The 19,516-nt window shown below is 36.5% G+C and overlaps 3 protein-coding genes and 1 pseudogene across 5 annotated transcripts; 3 read left to right on the top strand and 1 right to left on the bottom strand.

Moving 5' to 3' along the window:
* The first annotated feature begins 169 nt into the window (after positions 1 to 169).
* On the top strand, positions 170 to 4,148 carry LOC18585798 (P-loop containing nucleoside triphosphate hydrolases superfamily protein). Its single transcript, XM_007008809.3, has 11 exons — positions 170 to 500; positions 754 to 990; positions 1,307 to 1,567; positions 1,871 to 1,950; positions 2,059 to 2,164; positions 2,268 to 2,381; positions 2,530 to 2,628; positions 2,781 to 2,870; positions 2,957 to 3,063; positions 3,146 to 3,289; positions 3,561 to 4,148. The coding sequence occupies exons 1-11, from the start codon at positions 234 to 236 to the stop codon at positions 3,829 to 3,831; spliced, it is 1,776 nt and encodes a 591-aa protein (XP_007008871.3). The 5' UTR covers positions 170 to 233; the 3' UTR covers positions 3,832 to 4,148.
* Positions 4,149 to 4,492: 344 nt separating this feature from the next.
* Positions 4,493 to 8,925, top strand: ENGASE85A (Glycosyl hydrolase family 85). 2 transcript variants are annotated; one of them, XM_007008810.3, is made up of 11 exons: positions 4,493 to 5,145; positions 5,530 to 5,667; positions 5,854 to 5,963; positions 6,050 to 6,161; positions 6,240 to 6,347; positions 6,849 to 6,961; positions 7,160 to 7,241; positions 7,397 to 7,477; positions 7,589 to 7,644; positions 7,732 to 7,867; positions 8,075 to 8,925. In XM_007008810.3, exons 1-11 carry the CDS (start codon positions 4,627 to 4,629, stop codon positions 8,783 to 8,785), a joined length of 2,166 nt encoding a protein of 721 aa, XP_007008872.3. In that variant the 5' UTR covers positions 4,493 to 4,626; the 3' UTR covers positions 8,786 to 8,925. The 2 variants fall into 2 exon arrangements, with proteins under 2 accessions (XP_007008872.3, XP_088666798.1); XM_088810672.1 differs by having other exon boundaries at positions 4,493 to 4,984; positions 5,552 to 5,667.
* Positions 8,926 to 10,178: 1,253 nt separating this feature from the next.
* Positions 10,179 to 12,470, top strand: LOC18585800 (L-type lectin-domain containing receptor kinase IX.1 pseudogene; annotated as a pseudogene). Its single transcript, XR_016028856.1, has one exon. The product of XR_016028856.1 is annotated as an L-type lectin-domain containing receptor kinase IX.1 pseudogene (transcript).
* Positions 12,471 to 17,569: 5,099 nt separating this feature from the next.
* On the bottom strand, positions 17,570 to 18,422 carry LOC18585801 (LOB domain-containing protein 12-like). The gene is made up of 2 exons (XM_007008812.3): positions 18,108 to 18,422; positions 17,570 to 17,965 (listed from the first exon to the last, which is right to left on the bottom strand). Exons 1-2 carry the CDS (start codon positions 18,261 to 18,263, stop codon positions 17,612 to 17,614), a joined length of 510 nt encoding a protein of 169 aa, XP_007008874.1. The 5' UTR covers positions 18,264 to 18,422; the 3' UTR covers positions 17,570 to 17,611.
* Between the last annotated feature and the right edge of the window lie 1,094 nt (positions 18,423 to 19,516).

A 19,516-nucleotide genomic window follows, 5' to 3' on the forward strand; every position in this document is an offset into this window, starting at 1 on the left:
TGACCCCCTTTTACTTTTGAGAATTGTAATTTAAGTGGTAGAGAGCTGACCCTGAGCCCACCGGCCTGCCCAACCTCGTCAGCCTATTCCATTTCAACCCGGCTCGCTAGTAGTAAATTTAGAAACGACAGCGTTTTGCAAGTTTGATTGGAGCACTTCTTTTTCCCCCAACATCAGTAAGTTCGTTACTGAGAAATTCAAAGCCGCGGCAAGTTAAACTACGAAGCCTCTATATGGACTCACCGAATCCAAGCGGCGCGTTAACCGGCACGCGCTTTTCCGACCTGAAACCTCCTCTCTCCGAGCCGGTTATCGAAGCCTTGTCTCAATCCGGCTTTACATTCTGCACCCCAGTTCAAGCCGCCACAATCCCGCTGCTATGTAGCTTCAAGGACGTAGCCGTCGACGCCGCCACCGGCTCCGGGAAAACCCTCGCTTTCCTTATCCCTGTTGTAGAGATTCTGCGTCGGTCCTCCACCTCTCCTCCCAAACGTCACCAGGTTCTTTTTTCTTTTCCTTTTATTAAAAAAAAAAGTACTTACTTTTGTGCTGCTTTGTTGTTCATCTTGATATTATTTTCTCCTCTGTTTGGATGCTGAGAAAAACACAGGAAAAGTAGAAGAACAGTAGTGGAAAGTTTCTCTTTTCTTTTTTCAGCTTTGAAAAGATGAAACAATTGCTTTTATATAGATACTTAAATTTAACTTCTTTAAAGGCCACTTATTTAATCATTAAGCTTTGAATTGTCCGCAGGTGATGGGGTTAATTATATCTCCTACAAGGGAGCTTTCGTCGCAAATCTATAACGTAGCACAGCCTCTAATTTCAACCTTGTCTAATGTAAAGTCTATGCTTCTTGTTGGAGGTGTTGAGGTGAAAGCAGACATGAAAAAAATCGAGGAGGAAGGAGCAAATTTATTGATTGGAACACCAGGTAGACTATATGACATAATGGACCGGATGGATGTCTTGGATTTTCGTAACCTCGAGGTAGTTATCCAAATTGTTGTTTTCTATTAACTTGTATGGAAAGTAGAAGTTTTTTTGATTGAAAAAGTGTTTAATTGTCATGTCAATGCTATTGATAGTTTAATTAATCTTCACTATTTAATGTCAAAGGCAAATTAAAAGAAATGTCTTCATATGTTATGATCAAATGGTAATCACCTAGGTTGGTAGAAAGTCAATCACATGCATGTAATAATGTGATTTTTGGTAGTAACTAGCGAGACCGCTGTGTATGATGCTATCTTTTCATGAACATACACTCTATTGAATTATCTGTTGCCCCATTTGGTTGGTACAGATTTTGATTTTAGATGAGGCTGATAGGCTTCTGGATATGGGATTCCAGAAGCAGATAAATTATATTATATCTCGCTTGCCAAAGCTCCGGAGAACTGGTCTTTTTTCCGCTACTCAAACAGAGGCAGTTGAAGAGCTATCTAAAGCAGGACTGAGGAATCCAGTGAGGGTTGAAGTTAAAGCTGAGATGAAGTCACTGAATAATTCAGCTTCATCCGAGCAATTGGCCTCATCAAAAACACCTTCAAGCCTCCACCTTGAGGTATATTATACTTCGATCTATTTCAATTTACACATAAAATTTTGTTCTTTAATTGCCTTTCTCCTTTTAAAATTAGAACAACCATCTCATGTGCAGCTTTGTCTTCTTTCCTTATACCTGTTAAGGGTGGAGGTGAATAAAAGATAACTGATTCAATATTTGGCTTTGCTGTCATGTCATTAGACATTATCCCTTATTCACCACTTGTATAGCATGTTGTCATGTTCTAAGAGCAATTTGCTTTAATCAGTATGGATTTATCTGAATTTTCATTTATTTATCAATTATTTTTTTATTATGCAGTATTTGGAATGTGAAGCAGATAAGAAACCATCACAGCTTGTTGATCTCCTCATAAAGAACAAATCTAAAAAAATTATAATGTAAGTTATACGCGGAGAATATTCTCTAAGTCTGGTTAATTCAATTTCATTTTACCTAAAAGACAATGAGTTATTGTTGGTTATTAAATGATTTCATTACTTATGCAGATATTTCATGACTTGTGCTTGTGTTGACTATTGGGGAGTTGTTCTTCCGCGTCTTACTGCTTTGAAGGGTTTCTCTTTAATCTCTCTACATGGAAAGATGAAGCAGGTAAAATTACAGATATCAGTATAGATGGTCAGTTAATAAGTTTGGAAATTCATGAATTGATTGTTGAATGTTCTGATGTATTTATTCTTTTGCTGCTCTATAGACTGCAAGGGAGAAAGCATTGGCTGCATTTACCTCTCTTTCAAGTGGCATTCTTCTATGTACTGATGTTGCAGCACGTGGGCTTGACATTCCCGGTGTTGATTGTATAGTGCAGGTAGCTTAATAACCACAAGCCATTTAATTTTTACTAATAAATAACTATTTGGAAATTTCCTTTGGTGAAGGTTAATAGCTTTAACTTGTTGCTTCAGTTTCTGAAAGGTGATTGATGACTATGGCTTATGTGCTCGGTTCTTTTGCAGTATGATCCCCCTCAAGATCCAAATGTATTCATTCACAGAGTTGGTCGAACTGCTCGTTTGGGTAGACAAGGAAGTGCCATTGTTTTCCTTTTACCTAAGGTGCAGTTCTTTCTTCTATGTTTGTGTTAGATAATTCCCTGTTTAATCAAGTGTTTTTACAGTTTTGCTTTCTGATTAGGATTTTATGTTCTCTCCTTTACTAATTTCCACCATTTGTAATAAAGTTGATCAATTTTGTTGGACTTTTGTAGGAGGAAGCTTATGTAGAATTTTTGCGCATAAGAAGGGTTCCTCTTCAAGAGAGGAAATGCATTGATGATGCTTCTGATGTTGTTCCTCAGGTAAACAAAATTTGCATTATACATTCTTGCCTCATATACCAAATTGTTCTTTCTTCATTAGTTTTCTTTTCTCAAACTTGTTTCAGATACGGTCTGCCGCAATGAAAGACCGTGATGTCATGGAGAAAGGGCTTAGAGCATATGTTTCTTATATCCGTGCATACAAAGAGCATCACTGCTCTTACATTTTCAGGTTATAACTTTGCTTTGCCTTTTTAATTAGTTGCTGCTTGTCTTTCACTTTTTTGTCTATATTAATTTTTGTTGTCTGACAGATGGAAAGAACTTGAAGTTGGAAAGTTAGGCATGGGATACGGTCTATTGCAGCTCCCTTCTATGCCTGAGGTAAAGCACCATTCGCTATCCGCTGAGGGTTTCACTCCAGTTGAGAACGTCAATAGGGATGATATCAAGTATAAGTAAGTAGAATCTACAAGTATGCCTCGTTAAATAGAAACTTAATCGTTTGACTGGACATATATATTGAATGATATTTCTTAAGTATCTTGACTTCATTAGCAGATCTCTTTTTTGGTTAGAAGTTCCAAAACATTGTTCATGTTAGAACTCATTCAGCTGTTAACTTTCCTACCTGTGGCCTTTAGAGTCTTACCTTTTATCTTCACCAATTGTTTGCCCATCTAAAGTCTATCTGACCTATTCTGGTTGCTAATGATGTTGATTATTTAGGGACAAATCTCGTGAGAAACAGAGGAAGAAAAATTTGCAAGCGAAGAAAGAACGAAAGCAACAAGAATCAAAACCCCAGAAGCCCAAAAAAGACTCAAATGCTGCAGCCCCCGTTATGAAGAAGAAAACAGCCAAACAGAGACGTGCTGCCCAAACTATTGAAGATGAAGAGGAATTGACCAGGGAATACCGTCTACTGAAGAAACTGAAAAAAGGGGCTATTGATGAGAGCGAATTTGCCAAGTTGACAGGAACTGAAGATCTACTATGAAGAATGTGATCTGCACATTTTGACTTTGCCCTGATATAGGCGGATGAATGTCATAACCCAATCTTCAGAAAGAGTTTGAGACGTATTGACGGTTTCCTTACGAGGTACAGTTTTGCTGGTGACAGAGAGAGCTCTGTTGGAGACTGACTAGTAAGTTTTAGGATTGAAGATTTCATCGTTCACGTAATTGGTTTTGTTCAATCAGTGATCAATCTGTTGTAAGAAAGGGGCAGCAACCCAAAACAGAGGATCTGTATACTACTTGGAACTTTAGTGTGTTAGTCCTTCAAAGAAATAAGAACATTTACCTTGCCAAATTACTGCTGTGCTGTGTGTAAAAGGTTATCTAAGTCGAGTCTGTTTAAGTCTTCTTCCACGCGGATGCTATTAACATCACTGTCAAGCTGTTAGAGATTAACCGAAGACCTTAACGACAAGAAATTTACAAATGAGAAAATTATTAAATTAGAAAAAGAACAATTGTTGCAGCGAAGAACATGCTGAACTTGGAGAATTGAAATAACATTTAATTTTCAATAAAGAAAAAGCTGAACTTGGCTAAACAAACATCAATCAGATGGGCTAAAAGAGCCCATGTTCATACGGTAACAAAAGAGAAGAAAAATCCGAAAGGAACAAAGAAAGTTACCATTTTTCACATATCTGCAGGTCCAGGAAGTTACTGTTTTCACGTTTAAAGAGTCACTTTTCCGACCAAGGTTTTAACTGACAGAAATCCGAAGGCTTAAATGACTCTTCGCACCTTCGAGGAAGATTCCAAAATTGAGATGTCAGATGCCTCTAAAATCAGTGCTCCTCCTTGTACTTCGGTTTCTCCATCCCTTTGTAACCCGCAAAACTCTCAAAGCTCTCCGCAACTGCCTCAACTCAATCCTCAGAAACGTCAAAACACTCCTAAAGAAGATGTCCGTCGACCAATCCGAGGATCAGAAACTCGACCCAATACCACCACACTTTGATCCATCGAAGCCGTCCATTCCCATTTCTTACCCGATCAAGACCCTCGAAGACCTTGACTCTGGCTCTTACTTCACTTCTTTTCACTACCCTTTTAACAAATCCAGTGTTCCTTTCCCACCCAATTCAGGTTTGGCTCAAAGGCCCAGGATTTTGGTCTGCCATGACATGCAAGGTAATTACCTGGATGATAAGTGGGTCCAGGGTGGCGATAATTCCGGTGCTTATGCCATCTGGCACTGGTATTTGATCGATGTTTTTGTTTATTTTTCTCATTATTTGGTCTCCTTGCCTCCTCCTTGTTGGACCAATACTGCTCATAGGCATGGAGTTAAGGTGAGTTGCTAATCGAAAAGCGGAGAATGATGATTTATTTGATTGAAAAGTGTATTCTTTGGTGAAAGTCAAGTAGAACAATGGTCGTTTCAGCTAACTCAAGTTATCAAGCCAGGGTGCTTTTTGAAATTATGATTATTTATAGATATATTGATATATGCTCATATCATTTTAGTAGAGAAATGGGTTAATGATTTCAAGATGAACACAATCTATTCTTTCTGCTAAATCAAGAAATGACCTCTGTTCCTTTTCTATTGTACAAGGGGTATCATGGCAATCCAATGTGTGTGAAAGTCTGTTTCATTTTCTTTGGATTTTGGTGTGTTAGAGACTTAAGGAAGCTGTGTATATGTTTTTTTGTCTGTGGCTGTGGAATCTAAGGTATTAGGGACATTCATCACAGAATTGGATGAAGGGAAAGCTATTTGCCGGAAACTGCTCTCGACGAAGGAGTCTGCTCAGAAGTATGCTGAGCGCTTGGCAGAGCTTGCTGTTGCTTTGGGCTTTGATGGATGGCTGGTAATACGCCATTACTGAAATATCCAGCTCAGCCCTTACACACATACACAATGTTACATAAAAACATGTTGAATTTGTGGACAAGAATATCAAATAAATGTTCTTCCTTCTGTCACTATAATCTGTAAAAGTTCCATATATCGGCACTCCATTTTCCACAATTGACCTATGAATGCTTACTTGCAGCTCAATGTGGAGGTTGAACTGGAAGTTGGGCAAATCCCTTATCTGAAAGAATTCATTAGTCATTTAACTCAGACCATGCACTCCTCGCTTCCTGGATCTTTGGTTATATGGTTTGTAACAGAAGAAGCCACACTCGAATTATGCAATATATAGAAGCATATTAGATTTTCTTCTGATTAATCTTGTTGTTACACAGGTATGATAGTGTTACAGTTGATGGAGATCTTACCTGGCAAAACCAACTGAATGAAAAGAATAAACCTTTCTTTGATATTTGTGATGGAATCTTTATGAACTATACATGGAAGGTATTGCCTTCAATTTTATCATCCATCTCAAACCTAATTTCATATTCTGTTGCACATAAAAACTTGTGTACTGTGCAGGAGGACTATCCAAAGCTTTCAGGAACAGTCGCTGGTGACAGAAAGTTTGATGTCTACATGGGGATAGATGTATTCGGAAGGGGCACATATGGTGGCGGGCAATGGACTGTACGTTTCATACTGATCTTATGATGATGTTTCTGTGATAGAGATATATGTTTAATTTGGCTTTATAGGTTGGTTTCAAAGGTCGATGTGGAGTTTAACAGTGTGGAAGTTATCTCAATGCTTTGATCTCTATTCTTTTTCTTGAGATACAGGATAAGTAATCAAGTTCTGATCTAGATTACTAGATATTCTACTTTACATAAGGAACTAAAGTTTGTTTCGTTTTCTTTGTAGTATTATTGTTGTCTTTTGAATTTTGATGATATCTGATCTCGTAATGATATTGATCTCATATCGACCTTTGAAAACCTACATGTTCACTACTATCCCTCACGATTGGGGGAATTCACTTTAAATAAAACTGAGAGCATTGTGGTGTTATAAGAATCCTCAGGGTACATGTTTGATTAGGGTAATATCTTTGGAAATTGAAAGCTGACAATGTTCACCATTATGCTTTGGTTTTGACTGATGAAACTATTGCAATTCTTTACATAACAGACAAATGCTGCACTTGATGTGATAAAGAAGGATGATGTCTCAGCTGCCATATTTGCTCCTGGATGGGTTTATGAAAAAAAACAAGCCCCTGATTTTCAGACTGCTCAAAATCGGTAATGCACTTGTCTTTTTGCTGATTACTGTTGTTGTAGAGTGCTTGTTTATTTTGGTTAAGTAACTCTTGCCTTTACACGATGCTTTGATCCTATACGTTTTTATTTCAAGACTTTCTTGTTGATTTTCTGCTCCATGCATGAAATCAATGTAAACCTTTTCAATGAGCTTCACCACAAATACTTTGGCTTTTACAGTTGGTGGGATCTTGTTGAGAAATCATGGGGAATTGTGCAACATTATCCTAAAGACTTACCATTCTATTCAAATTTTGATCAGGTTGCAATTATGTCAAATTCTTTGTTCTTTTCTTTGTCATTCAAAATTAGAGGGCATGTAAAGCTTGCTGTAATAACCATATTATTAACTAATAGAATTCCTTGGGCACATATGCATCTATTGTCTACATGTTGACTGCCTTTGATATTGTTCAGGGCCGTGGCTATCATGTTTCAATCAAGGGGGAACAAGTATTAAGCAGTCAATGGAATAATATTTCTTCACAAACCTTTCAGGTAGGGACTACATGGATATAGTTTGCTTCTCTGTTGTGTCAATTTTACTGTAGTTGCATATTTCTGAAGAAAAAGCATATGCTTCTATGTTGTTTTACCTTCTTGTTTCAGCCTTTCCTTGAGTACGCTGATGATCCTACTTCGAACACTATCGAAGTCCATGTTGAGTAAGTTTTCATGAGTCGTTCTACTTGACATGATTCAGTCATATATATAATGTTCCACAGGTCTAAGAACTGGTTGATAAATGATAGCTTTAAGGAAGCATCGTTCAGCGGAGGAGGAAACCTCACATTTAAAGGAACTCTTGGAGCCAAAGCCTCCATCTCAACAAGACTCTTTGTAGGAGAGCTTCTTATGGGTGACTTACCTGTCCACTTCACATATTCTGTAAGCTATCTCGAAGAAGTGTTTTCCATGCAACCATCTATTTCAAAAATATAATAATGTTGAGTCAGGTTGGGACTTAGAAATCAAATCATAGGACATTTTGCACATTCACTAGAATGTGACTGCTAACAATAGCATGTGATATGTGCCGATCTATGTTTCTTTTGGTATTAGCTGGGTTAACTTGAATGCCAAAACTTGCTGCAGGTAAAATCAGAAGGAAACTCTCAACTGGGCCTTTGTCTTGAATTCTCTTCTGAAATGAAAGGAAAAAAGAAGTTGCTTCTTGCGTCCGGGGGAACGAACCAATTTTCAAGCAAATTCAGTGAAGTGATTGTGCCACATCAACCAAGAAAACCAGACATGGCTTCAGGATGGGTTTTACAAGAGAGTAGCATTGCAATGAATAAATACACATTAACAGAAATTCATGCAGTATGCTACAGGAAACAGCCTGAAAGATCAGAATCTAGATCAAATACCCAGGATCCAGCAGAATATTTTGCCGTGCTTGGACATATTAGAATTTCAACTTCTAACCAGAATACAGAATTTCCCCCATCTACTTCCTGGATCGTTGAGGGTCAAGATGTTGAATGGGGAGGTTCTCAAGGTTCCAAAACCCTTAGTCTGAGGATCAGCTGGAAATTGAAAGATGGAAAGAATTCTCCTTTCCCTAGGTACAATATCTATGTTGAGAAACTAACAAAACAATCAGTCCGAACTCTGGGAGGAAAACTAGGAGGCGTACAGGAGTATGTAGGAGTAGCACAAGTGGAAGCCTTCTATGTATCTGACCTTGTCATCCCTTCTGGGACTTCTGGCCTCAAATTTATTATTCAAGTATGTAGTGCTGATGGTGCTAGCCAAAAGCTTGATGAGGCCCCATTTTTTCAACTCAATGTAGAAGGTCAGTGAACATATATCACTTTTCCTTTATTTTCCCTTTGAAATTGGTCCTTGGCAAGGACAACATTGCTAGCTTGTAAACAAAAGCCAGTGTATCCTGACAATAAACTCGAAATAAACTCTCTAATAAATTTGAACCTTCAGTACAATTTACTTGGCACAGATGTTTTTCTGGTGATTAAGCTGCTCCTACATCACATATATTAGGCTGTTTGGCCAGTTTGCTTGCATTACAAGGATCTTGTCATATTGCCTGTAATTACTTTCCCTCCATGGCTGTGTCTAGCTAAATTCAGACCTTTTTGTTCATTAGCCTAGCTAAATAATGAAAACATGACAACAGAAAAGAAAAACGAAATGGAAGAAAGAATGGAGCGGAGCTTCGTGCTAGCCGAAACGTTATCTCCGTTAAGCCCAGCTTTTGAGCCTCTGGGCCAAGCCCAATGTCAAGAACGTTTCGCCCAGATTTAAAAATAATGGGCCAACCTACCTCTTTCTATTTAAAATAGTAAGCTTTACCAAATTTGATAAAGGTTATTGCATTGCACCCACAAAAAGGTCCATTACCCATAGTAGAAGTTCCTCGTATTAAGAAATAGGGTAAAATACACCACCTTAACATTTTTAATTTGTAATTATAATTATACATGATCAATTAGTTTTTAAAATAAAAATTTCATCTCAAAAAAATATTTCACTAGACACATAATTGATCCTACCGTTAATCAACTGTCAATGTTTTTTTTAATTTAATGACATGACAATACTTTCAAAAAAATTTTGTCTTTCATTAAATTTAAAAATTATCACTATATAAATTGTAATTTTTTATTTTTAAAATTTTTTTCTTTTTCAAAAGAAAAATCTTTCCGACCACTCGCGGCCAATGACACTCCCTAAGAGAGCAAGTGCTTCCCAAGGAAGTCCAAGGAAATGGGTGGTGGATCGGTGTGAAGTAACACAGTCAGCTTGCCTAAGAGAAAGAAAAAAGGTAGAAAAAAAGCAATTTAGATATTTTAAGCGTTTAATGTTTAGATGTTGACATGTTTAGGTGGAATATTTATTTTGAAAATTAGTGAATTCACGTGTAATTATAGTTAAAAGTTGAAAGATGTTGGTGAATTTTAATTAAGAAATACTAAGAACATTACCCCACATGATTTACTTACTAAATGTACCAACTAGCATTTCATTTTCCTTGAACTTTCCTAATCAAAGACTTAGATATTTTAAGTGTTGAAAAAAAAGATTAACCATTTTTTACCTTTACTATTTATTTTTTTTCCATTTTTCCATTGTTTTCTTTCTAGTTTGTCATGGTACGGAGTAATAGTGAGTTTTTTAGTTATAAAATAAGTGTGTACACGTTTACGCGTCATATTTTTTTCAAAAATGGCGGTGGGGGTGCCCTTGAACGAATCTCCACCTCTAGAAACAAAGTTTGGAGGTCTACAGCAGCATGTCCTGTGGGTTTCCACTCTCCACGTCTTTGACGGATACAAAGACTTACTGTGCACAGGCAAGTTGATGGCTCCTTGAATCAAATTTGTACAGAAAGTTTTCCATTTCCTCAATCATCACTTTTCTTCCATTGAAGACTAAGTATGAAGTTGTTCGAGATTTCATCAACTTTTCGTTTTCTAGCCTCCCTAGCCCTGGTAGTCCTTCAAGTTGGTTCCCAAGATTTACCCCAAGACTTCTTAAACGCTCACAATGCTGCTCGTAAAGAGGTTGGTGTTCCGTACATGACTTGGGACAACGTGTTGGAGGCCTATGCACTGAATTACTCTCAAGGAAAGATTGACGATTGCGAACTAGTGCATTCCGTTGGCCCTTCGGGTGAGAATCTTGCTTGGAGCAGCAGTGATCTTTCAGGAATTGATGCTGTCGGACTTTGGGTTGAGGAGAAGGCGGATTATGACTTGGAATCTGGTGTTTGTGCTACAGGCGGGGTATGCGGTCATTACACTCAGGTGATTTGGATTAATTCAACTCAACTTGGTTGTGCTAAAGTTAGATGCAGAAATAATGGAACTTTTATTGCTTGTTACTATTACCCTCCTGGAAATGTTGTTGGTAAGCGTCCCACTGAAGGGATTGAATCTGTTATTGGAGTAGTTGCTCCGAGCCCTCAGAATCAGTCCCCCAATATTGATCCTCCAAAAGAAAGCAAAAACAGGACAGGGTTAGTGAAAAACAGGACAGGGTTAGTGATAGTGTTTAGCATAGGGGCGTCTGCGTTGATTTTTAGCCTATGTTTCACGACATGGTTCATTTCAAGACGGAAAAGGAAGAGAGAAAACGAATTTGATGATACTGTTTTCGATATGTTCTTTGGCGATGAGTTTGGAAATGGAATGGGACCAAGGAAGTTTTCATTGAATGAACTGGCTAAAGTGACAAGTAACTTCAACGCTGAAAATAAGTTGGGAGAGGGAGGGTTTGGCTCAGTTTATAGAGGGTTCCTGAGGGATTCGGATACCTACATCGCTGTTAAAAAGGTTTCAAGGGCATCTAAGCAAGGGATTAAGGAATACGCATCCGAAGTGAAGATAATCAGCCGATTAAGACACAAGAATTTGGTGAAGCTCATCGGTTGGTGCCATGAAAGAGGGGAACTAATGCTTGTTTATGAGTTCATGGCCAATGGCAGCTTAGATTCCCATATTTTCAAAGGAAAAAGCTTGTTGACTTGGGAGGTGAGATATAGAATTGTGAAAGACCTGGCATCAGCATTGCTATATTTACATGAAGAAGGAGATCATTGTGTGCTACACAGGGACATCAAAACTAGCAACATCATGTTGGATTCCAGCTTCAATGCTAAACTTGGAGACTTCGGGTTAGCTAGGCTAGTTGATCATGCAAAAGGGTTGAAGAAGACTCTTTTGGCAGGAACTGTGGGCTACATGGCTCCCGAATGTCTCTCTTCAGGGAAGGCCAGCAAGGAATCAGATGTCTACAGTTTTGGAGTTGTGGCACTGGAAATTGCAAGTGGTAGAAGGTCAATCGAACCCAAATTTGAGGAGTCTGAGGCTTTATTATTAGTACCTTGGGTGTGGGAATCATATGGAAATGAAAGGATTCTTGATATAGCAGACAGGAAATTGGGTATGGCATTCGATCCTAAACAATTGGAATGCTTGGTGATGGTCGGATTATGGTGTGCGCATCCAAGTCACAATCTAAGACCATCAATAAGGCAAGTCATTCAAGTTCTTAATTTCGAGGCACCATTGCCAAATCTTCCAGGTAGCATGCCTATTCCCAATTATAATGATGTACCTATTACTCCTGGAATTGGATCAAGCGAGCCACTTATATCTAATATTACTATCACGATCCCACGTTAGATTGATCGATCTGCTAGTTTTTGCAATCAAATTTACATCTCACAAACACTAAGAAAGTTTGTGGTTCAATTTCTTTTATTTGCAATGATATTGGTGTATAGATTGACTATTCCTTGTTCTCTTCTCGAAAAATTTGTCCTGCACAAGAGACAAGGGACCTTTGTGAATCAGTTTTTTTGGTTAGCTTCCATTGACAGAGGCCACAAACAGGTTAAAAGCTTGAGCTTGGCGCAACTTGATCTTGTTTTTTGAGCTCAAGCCCGTTAGAAAAAGAATGGTCGAAGCTTGAACTTTCCTGGCCAGGAACATTCATGTTTAATTATTCAAGATCTTTTTGGTCAGGGAACTGTTTTTTATGGCTTGAATCGTCATTAAAAGTATGTTAATATTAATAGTAACAGGAGAAAAAGAAGGAAAAATAAGGAAACGAGTGAAACAAAAGAAGGTACCTGCGACTAGGCCAGACCAAGTGCTAAAGCAGCTAGGCTTTAGCCTAGGCTTTCAATCGGCCGGCCTGTAACAGCCAGCCTCTCGTCCTAAGGCAAGCTTAAACATTGCCGAGGTTGAAACTCTGGGCCAGCCTCTCTCCATGTAATTAAAAGAAGTCCTGATTAAAGTCCAAACTCTGGGCCGACCTCTCTCTGTGGCAGCATCTGAGCCAGCCTGTAAAAGGTCATAACTCGAACCCAATATAGCCAGTTTGGCTGGATCCGACCAGCACTCATGCATGTAAAGTGATGACAAAATCAACAGGAGCATCTTATACACTAGGAATTCTTGGGTGAAGGAGATTATGGCATCCCAATTAATAGTAAATTTCTTCAAAGTTTCCGTCGAGTCCTTCTAGTTTTCAGAAAAATGCCGTTTTGAGTGAAAAACAACCAGGACCGGAATACTTTCCTGATTGTTTCTGTATTAGAAATTGCAAGATTCAGGCTGCAGCAGCTGCCAGCTATTGGCAGTTTGATCAATGGTAATGGAAACACAGTCACACGAAAAGAAAAAAGCTTCTTTTGAGATTCTTGCCTAAGCCAATGCCAGATTAAATCAAAGTTGAGCTAAGTAATAAGTAGTGGGGCAGTTGGTCTTAGACTTTTACCACTGTGCTTGGGTAATATTTAATGCTTTTGTTGATTGGGGCACTAGGTGAAAAGTCATTTTAAATTGCTCACTGCTGCAATCTGCTTTTCAACATCCCTGTAGATTAGCTACCAAGAGAGTTCACTGCTCAACCTTTATCTTCAGTTCCCATCTTCCAATGCACTGGCCTAGACATTCCTTAAGTTTGGTACTTTCCCAAGTCTCAAAATTCATTATTCTAGTCTATGGTGCTGAAGGAGCTTGCCAGAAGCTAAATGATTCATCATTTTTCTTCAACTAGACTTATTAATCATGGAAAGGAAATCCCAATGATAGAACAATGATGATTCACATCATCTATACGACTACACTTAAATTCCAGGATTATGGGCTATCTACATACACCTGTGACACAATAGAAAAAACTGTTGCAGAACCATGTAAAATGTGAAAGCTCTGTTTGTGATTAATTCTTACCTAAAACAACATATCTCCTTTCTCACCCACCGACACACATCACCTAAAAATTCAAGCATGGTTTCCTTGAAGAAATGATCATTACCCTTCATAGTTAAAAGAAGTTCAATGCTGAGGCAAAGGTTTCCATGTTAAAAATCACACCAGAAATATTGTTGCTAGCTATTCCTCATCTTAATTTTGTCCTGGAAGTAGCATTGAGAAAACAATCTTACAAGAATAACATTGTCAATTGTTTGGAAGTTTTTGTCACTTTATGTAGGCTCAGCCTGGCAGTCAATCAGGCCAACTAGGAAATTTAGAAGGTTTCCCTCATGTGTTCCTATAGGTTTCCAAATGAATCTTCCCCCTCTTCCTTGTTTTAGGCTACTAAAAAGTACAACAAACAACAAATATTTGATTTCACCATGGATGGAAGAATGAAGACTACCCTTTTTCCCCCCTTTTCCTGCTTCCTGAGGAAAAGAGAAAGATAGGTAAAACATGAGTAAACCTTAGACTGAAAATGGAGAGAGTAAATAGATATTGAAGTCAAACAAAAGAATACCACATCAGACTGAAAATGGTGAATCAAAATACCCTTCTGTGATTTAAGAGATAGCAGACAAAGTTGGAAGGGAACAGAACCAAACATCATCAGCCAGCATTAGAGTCAAGGGGCAATTTTGTTTTGCATCTTCCAACACTTTAAACTTGAAATTCAGTCAGGACTGTACATGCTTGAAAGCCTGCTGCAATTTCCATAATCATTCAATCATTACAATTTTTGAAACTGAGATGGATGGTCCAAAAAGAAAGTTACATCCACATATCTTTCACCGAAAAACAGGTTCATTTCAGGTTTATTGGAAAATGTTGTCTGTCTTTCCACCTGTGGTGTGATAGGTTAAGTGATGTAAACATGATAAGCAACATTGGAAAGAGCTGGCCAGCCTTCCTAGCTAGAATCTTTTTTTTTATTAACAGTCAGGTGATGATTGTCTCCCATCTCAATCACTTTGGCATTTTGTCTATTGAAGCAAAGTGCCTGAAAAAATATTCTAATTCAATGACTTAGACAAGAGAAAGAGGGGGAAGAAAAGAAGAAAGGAAAGAGAAAAAGAGAGAAGATAGAACTGAAAAGAGGGAGTGTAATTTGAAAAATCAAACAAACTTTCTTTGGAAGTATTATCCTCGAGCCCTCAAAAGATATACCAGGTTCTTCCCACTATCTCATCCCTGTCCCCATAAAGAAGTGGAAATCGAGGTTGATAGATCAAAAGTGAGATTATGTTTGTCTTCTTATATATACATCTCACTCTAATTAACTCCCATTTCTTTCTCATTGTTTTCAACTTAGAATTTGACTCTCCCAGCCATACATGATCATAATTATAAGTAATTGTACAGATTATAAACTAAATCAATCTTATATTACGAATATAATTATAATATTGTTATCTCTCCTAAATTATTGAAAATCCTTTTTATATGTATATATGTTATTCTTCCTATGAGTACATAATTTCGAATATAAGATTTCTCTTCTGGACCAAAAGTAGAAAGTTACATGTATGAAGCTAAATTCAATCAAGTTTTACAGCTAAATTCAGCTTATTGGCTGTCACTTTCAATGATTAAATTCTTCATTAGGCCGCCGCATGCATGACCTTTTCTTTTATATTATTATTAATCTTTGTAAAGTTTAGCCACATTATATGTATGAGCATGTGACCTGTTTGCACATGTAAACTAATTACCATGATGAACATCAGATTTGTTCTGGCAGGAAAATAAAATAAAAAAGGTATCACCATCATAATTAATTAGATTTTTGTCATTATAAGGGGAGTTGTCAATTGTTTCTCGAGTATGGCTGTGAAATTTTGATCATCTTTCATCATATTTATTTTGAAAAAAGACAAAGTACAATGGTAAACTAATTATTAGCAAATTGATAATCCCTTTTTGTCTTTTTACATCTTTAATTACTTTCTAAAAGTTAAAATTAATAAAGACTCGTCTGGGTATAAATTTGTCTAAACCGAGATTCAAATACATTTGTATTTTTCATGTTTACGATATTAATATTTTATATAATTTTCTCAATAAGAATGAAATTAAGCTTTTGTTCATGTTTATGGATATATGAAAACCCAATTCAAAATTATACAAAGAAATTGTCATATATATATATAAATAAATTCAAAAAAAATTCACCAAAGAAAGAGCTGGATTTTGATAGGGATATAAACAGAAGAAAACTTGGCAAAGGTTGACTTGGGAAATTAATGCTTTCCAAATTAAATAAAGGCAAAGAGATGAGGAATCTTGAAGTCAGTTGTTGTTGCCTTTGTCTTTTCTTCATCATCTAAAAAATAGATGGATTTTAATTACAAAATCATAAGCAGTTGTATTGAAATTATTTAAAAAAAAAAGAAACCAAAAAAAAATTATTATATTTCTTTGTTGTACTTTGCCATGAACAAATGAAGAGCTTCCTTGCAATTCCCCCTCCTCTCCCCCACGTGAAGAAGCTAAGATGAAGTGAGATCTAGTGGCACGTGGAGCTACATCAAGTTTATTTATTTATTTATGATTGATAATACGGATTATTACTAATTTAATTAGCTTAAGTATATTATTTTTTAAAATAAGTCATAGGAATTTTATTTAATTAGCTTAAGTACATTACCGATGGAATGGAAGCCAAGGTAACAAGAGCGTCTATTTAAAAAATATTGAAAGCATAGAGATTAAAAAATAAAGTATAAAAACAACTGTCGCAAACAAATCAGTCGATCAAATTTTTTCGTATTAATTTTAAAAAGAATTATGATAAAAAAATCCAAGATCTAACAAATGCTTTTTTAATTAAGCTTTTTCTTCTTCAATAAACTTAGGGTATAGTTCCCTTTCAAGAGAAAATTTTCAAGTTTCAAATCATAGATGAAAAAATTTATGTTGAAATTGGTTTTCAATGGATGAAATGGTAATTTTGAAGAGGATTAAGTCAAAAATTTTTATAACTTTTATATAATTACATTATATTAAGACGATCAAACGACAAAATAATCGATTCTATTAATTAAGACAGATTTTTAATTTATATTATTTTTTCCATATTTACTAAACTTTGTACTATAAATTTTTTTTCGTAGAAAATATTATTCTTTTAAAAAAAAAAAAAGAATAAACAACAATAACAATACAACAACAGGACAAGACACATGAAATGAAAGAAAGCATAAGAGAAATGAAAGAAAGCGTAAGAAAGATGGAAAATATGGTCCGAGATTCTCATGACTTTCTGCTTTTGGCCGCCAACGAAATGGAAGCTGTCCTCTATATTGTGAGAAGCAAAATCCAATTCTTCCATACTTAATTATATTAGAAATTTAATTAGGATGGCAAAATGAAAGCAAAATTCCTTTTACACCACAAATTCTGTCTCCCTCCCCCCTATCTTTTGTCAATGCAGCAATAGATATACACCGTAAATTGCTGTAAAATCATGCTCCTAAAGCAAACTATAGGAACCCTTTTCTTCTTTCTTTGTTCATAACTATATAGGAATTTATGTCTGTTTGTTTGATGGAAAAGAGCACCGACCCCACCTCCCATGGCAACTTATTTTATTGATCAAAGGGTTAAATTAATATTTTTGGTTTATCAAAATCATGTAAGGAAAAGGGTAGAAAACTCTAGCTTACTTCACTTCCTCACATGCTAGAGTTGACCTTAATCAACTTACTCTTGTCTTAGCACACACTCTATATTCTGTCTCTGTTTATCATTTACATTAAAATATACTAGCAAAGACTTGGGACAAAAAATAAATAACTTAGAAACTACTCTTTCTCTGCCAGAAAATCAACCAAAAAGAAGAAGAAAAGGGGATTGATTTAAGAGCAAAAGAGAGAGAGAGATATATATATATTTTTTATTAAGAAACCATGTCTCCAAAGATGCTCTCTCTCTTGAGAGAGTCTTGAATTACATTGCTGGAAGAGTTAGCAAAATTGAGGTACTGGTGGTGATGAGGGAGGACGACGTTGTTGTGGAGGAGGAAGGATTTGTCGTCTTGCTCTAGCTGTGGGGTTGGTGCCATTGGCTCTTGCTGCATCTGGATGCACAGTATTTCTGCTTGAGCCACGGCTAGCTGCATTTGGAGCTGGGACACCTGGTTCTGTAGGTAAGATATGGCCCCTACGCACCCATAGACCGGGTCCCTGACTCTTGCGTTTGCTTCATAAACCAAGCTGCTCACTGCATCTGCCCTTTGCTGAACGGGAAGCTCCTGCTTTCGAAGAAAAACCAACCTCAATCATTAGTAAAACCAAAGAAACCCCATCATCATACACATATAAGGTAGTGATAATGACCAAGTAAACATGAATGGAAAAGGGTAGAGAGGCAGTAAGGAGGGAGGGGAAATGAACCTGCAACATTTTGCTGACATTGCTAGCACCAAAAACCTTGTGAACTATGGCAAACTTGTGGGGATCATCAGAAGGGAAGTAAGGAGCAAAGATGCAGTCCTTGGCACAGCGGCGACGAAGCAACTTGCAGGAAGCACACGGCGAATTTCCCCCCATATTGGTTTGGAAATCAGAAGAAAAGTTGCTGGTAATTTGATGAAGGAAAGAAAGGGATCAGACGAGAAAGAAAAGCTGAGGAGAGAAGTGATTTCTACTAGCTAGCTACAGGAAGGGATGTGAGTCAAGCACAAGCTTAATTTTCAAGACTTGGAGAGAATGAGCTGAGAGGGCATGCATATTTATAATAGCCCAATAACGTGTGTGCCCAAGGGTGTGCCATAGATCAACAAGGTTACCTATGTAAAATTTTTTATAATAATAATTCAATACAAATAAATAATTAAATTAATTGGCTTGATTAAATAATTTAGTTAGTACTTTCACATAATGTCTAAGATACGGGAGAAATTCTTCGACCGGATACGAGAGATTAAACAATCAAGAAACTACAAAATTAGGCGACTAGCTAAGAAATTAAAGAATAAATATATAAATTCAAAATCAAATTGATAAAAATGGCTTAAAGGTAATCCTACGGGCTAATTTAGTAATATGGTTGGCATCTCAAGACCTGACAGTATTTCTTCAAAACTTTTTCCTTGATTAGGATTAGACTTCCTTGAGGTTCATATGGGTCCAAAATAGAACCATTGGATGAATAAACTGATTTCAATAAAAATTGAATTTGGACCTATGCACTTTAAGAAAGGGACAAATAAAAGTTTGGAGCATTGAGGCAACCAGAGTACCAGAGCTAAGATCCCCAAAAATAAATAAATAAATTTAAAAATATGTTCGAGATTGTGCTAAAAAAAGTTCAATTTTTACTTTTTTTTTATAGTAAAAGTCATTGATTTGGTGGTGTGTAATATAATATACATTTGTTAATATTCTAGCTTCTTCAGTCCTATAGTTGTTTACTAAATGAAATTAGTGATATATATGATAATATATATATATATATATGAATTCAAATTGTTATCTAATTGACAACCGAATTAACCTCTTGTGTCAAGTAATTGCATCAAGATGAGAAGGGTAAAGGAATAATTATTATAATGTAAAATTGAAAATTACGATACATAAATTAATTCTATATTTTTTTGGAAAAAAATTCAAACCCGAATTTTTAAATCGAGAGATTTAGTACAAACAATCGAACAAAATGATTTCTTAAAAAGTAATAAAAAATAAAATAGAAATACTTCTCATTTAAAGTTAAAAATCTCTCTTCAAAACAAAGAAATGTAGTAACTATCATTATCATATGTACAGACTCGAGCAAAATATCTATATTTTGCTTCCATAAT

The sequence above is a fragment of the Theobroma cacao genome, chromosome 10 (assembly GCF_053813885.1).
Source record: "Theobroma cacao isolate CCN51 chromosome 10, ASM5381388v1, whole genome shotgun sequence".
Classification (NCBI taxonomy): Eukaryota; Viridiplantae; Streptophyta; class Magnoliopsida; order Malvales; family Malvaceae; genus Theobroma; species Theobroma cacao.

What these genes read in the sequence shown, in the direction of transcription:
- LOC18585798 (XM_007008809.3), top strand. Translation starts at nt 234, where the DNA reads ATGGACTCACCGAATCCAAGCGGCGCGTTAACCGGCACGCGCTTTTCC. An exon ending in TGGATTTTCGTAACCTCGAG is followed by an intron (nt 991 to 1,306) that starts GTAGTTATCCAA and finishes TGGTTGGTACAG; the next exon opens with ATTTTGATTTTAGATGAGGC. An exon ending in CACTGCTCTTACATTTTCAG is followed by an intron (nt 3,064 to 3,145) that starts GTTATAACTTTG and finishes GTTGTCTGACAG; the next exon opens with ATGGAAAGAACTTGAAGTTG.
- ENGASE85A (XM_007008810.3), top strand. Translation starts at nt 4,627, where the DNA reads ATGCCTCTAAAATCAGTGCTCCTCCTTGTACTTCGGTTTCTCCATCCC. An exon ending in CTCATAGGCATGGAGTTAAG is followed by an intron (nt 5,146 to 5,529) that starts GTGAGTTGCTAA and finishes GTGGAATCTAAG; the next exon opens with GTATTAGGGACATTCATCAC. An exon ending in ACTATCGAAGTCCATGTTGA is followed by an intron (nt 7,645 to 7,731) that starts GTAAGTTTTCAT and finishes GATAAATGATAG; the next exon opens with CTTTAAGGAAGCATCGTTCA.
- LOC18585801 (XM_007008812.3), bottom strand. Translation starts at nt 18,263, where the DNA reads ATGGGGGGAAATTCGCCGTGTGCTTCCTGCAAGTTGCTTCGTCGCCGC. An exon ending in ATGTCAGCAAAATGTTGCAG is followed by an intron (nt 17,966 to 18,107) that starts GTTCATTTCCCC and finishes CTTCGAAAGCAG; the next exon opens with GAGCTTCCCGTTCAGCAAAG.